The following is a 2094-nucleotide window of genomic DNA, read 5'->3' as shown; positions in this document are numbered from 1 at the left end:
AGTCTCAAGATGTAGACACATGTGGACCGAAATGAATGGTCTATATCCAGCCAATGAAAGAGGGTGTGCGGCAGACCAACACCTTCCCCATTCCCCATCGGATTCAGGTCCCATGAAAAGGGAAAGGCTGAATCTTCAACTTTTCAACTTTATCCAACCCAGGTCATCTTGCCTTTGAAATCATTAATTTAACTACTAACACAAAAAACGTTGGTATATCTCATTAGCACATCATTTTATTCATTTCGGATATATATACCCCTCATCATTCAATAAATTCTTCAAATTAAAACCAAATTATGAGTTTAAAAATTAATTATTTTTACTTATATAATATATACCTATTTAATTATATTTCTTATTATAGATAACTATATTTAAGTATTAGATATTTTATAGATATATTTTTCTTAGCACCAATTACATATTTAAGCCTTAAATTCAATATTACTAATTAGAAAAAAAGGAATGTTTACTATTTTTTTTTTCAAAATTAAGAATGAAATTCGAACTCACAATTTCTAAGTGAGTATAAAAAGAATATGCCATTTAAACTTTTAACTATATATAAGTGTCAGAATTATATTTTAGTACACAGAGATGTAGTGTTGATAAAAAAATTTGATTATACTACTATAAAAATTTTGATTATTCAAGTTTGGAGTATTTAATTATTTTGAGCCAATTATTTTGTTAAAAAAAACATATGAAACAACATATATAAATATACTAAACTATATAATGACTAATTTAGCAACAAAGTTTTCACAATAATATTTGTTATAATAATTTTTAATTATATATAAAATTTAAATTCATGGATGGTATATATTAAATAAGATATTTAGAATATTGAACAAATAATATATAAAAAATAATTTCCTACACAACATAACCTAAGTCAGTCCAAAGGAGTAAGGAACATAAGCTAAGTGTGGTGCTGTTGAAGTTGTCCTTGAGTTACCAATGTCCACCGTACCCATAAGGCAAAGATGGCCCCCCACATATTCCTTAAAATCTCAAGCAGAGATGCCGCCGCCGCTGCGAGAATTCTCGGCGGGAAAAGGATGGGAAAAGAGCCCAACAGGTGTTCTACAAATTGGGCAATCAAAGTGAGAGTAAAGCCACATGTCTATACAAAGAGCATGAAACGAGTGCTTGCACCTTGGAAGCTTCCTCACTTCCTCTCCTTCTTCAAACGCTGATAAACAAACAGGGCACTCATCGCTACCACCATCAACAAAAACGAAAGAACCTTCCTTTGATGTTGCTGATGTCATTTTTTCTTTCTTGTACTTGAAACTTGAGAGCAAGTAGTTCCTTTGCGATGCTGCATAGTAATTATTGTTTTCAAAGCTTCTAACTCCTTCACCGGAATTAGTGGTAGTAACAACCACCTGAATCAACCTATTATTATTATTTGGTGTTGTTGGAGACTGATCCGGCGCGTTGCGGCGGCGGTTGCAGCGTTTGATGATGATGAGGTTGTATATGGCAAGCACTATGGCTGCGGTTCCAACCACAACAAGGCCATAGTACAACATCGGCATGCCGTTCTTGTTGCTTGGGGTGGAAGATGATGGAGGAGGGGGTGACACTGTGAAGGGGCTTAGAACATCGCTCATATTTTTCTTTGGTTTTGGGAAAAATTGTTGGGCGAGAGGGAATTTGGAGAACGACAACAATAAGCTTGGAGAATGTATAATTATTTTCGGGACAACTTTAGACATTAGAACATATCTTATCCATGGGGTTAGATGATACATTTATTACGCATTTAATTTTATTTTTTTGCAAAATTAGATTAATATTATTACAGAAATGTTTGATAACTATAAAAAATCAGCCAAAAACGATCATAATTTATATTATTTATCATTTATTAATGGTTGTGACAATTAATTAATGTTAAATAAGATAAATTCTGTCTGTTTTTTTTTTTTTTGCCTAATATAATCAGTATAAATTGTTTTAGTTAGTGCATAATCAAACTAAATCCGATATTCAAGTTAAGCTAAGTAGGTCATTTACAAATAATCTGTAATAATTAAACTACTGTGCGGCCAAAATTTTTACATAGGTCATGCATGTATA

The 2094-nt window shown here is 32.1% G+C and overlaps 1 protein-coding gene across 1 annotated transcript; it reads right to left on the bottom strand.

Moving 5' to 3' along the window:
- Nucleotides 1–805: 805 nt before the first annotated feature.
- LOC107634439 (uncharacterized) lies at nt 806–1723 on the bottom strand. The gene has a single exon (XM_016337944.3). The coding sequence runs from the start codon at nt 1623–1625 to the stop codon at nt 1020–1022; it is 606 nt and encodes a 201-aa protein (XP_016193430.2). The 5' UTR covers nt 1626–1723; the 3' UTR covers nt 806–1019.
- Between the last annotated feature and the right edge of the window lie 371 nt (nt 1724–2094).

Source organism: Arachis ipaensis, chromosome B3 (assembly GCF_059453495.1).
Source record: "Arachis ipaensis isolate K30076 ecotype BB chromosome B3, ASM5945349v1, whole genome shotgun sequence".
NCBI classification, from domain to species: Eukaryota; Viridiplantae; Streptophyta; class Magnoliopsida; order Fabales; family Fabaceae; genus Arachis; species Arachis ipaensis.
The sequence above is the reverse complement of the archived record's forward strand: the minus strand, read 5'-3'. Positions and strand labels throughout refer to the sequence as shown.

What these genes read in the sequence shown, in the direction of transcription:
- LOC107634439 (XM_016337944.3), bottom strand. Translation starts at nt 1,625, where the DNA reads ATGAGCGATGTTCTAAGCCCCTTCACAGTGTCACCCCCTCCTCCATCA.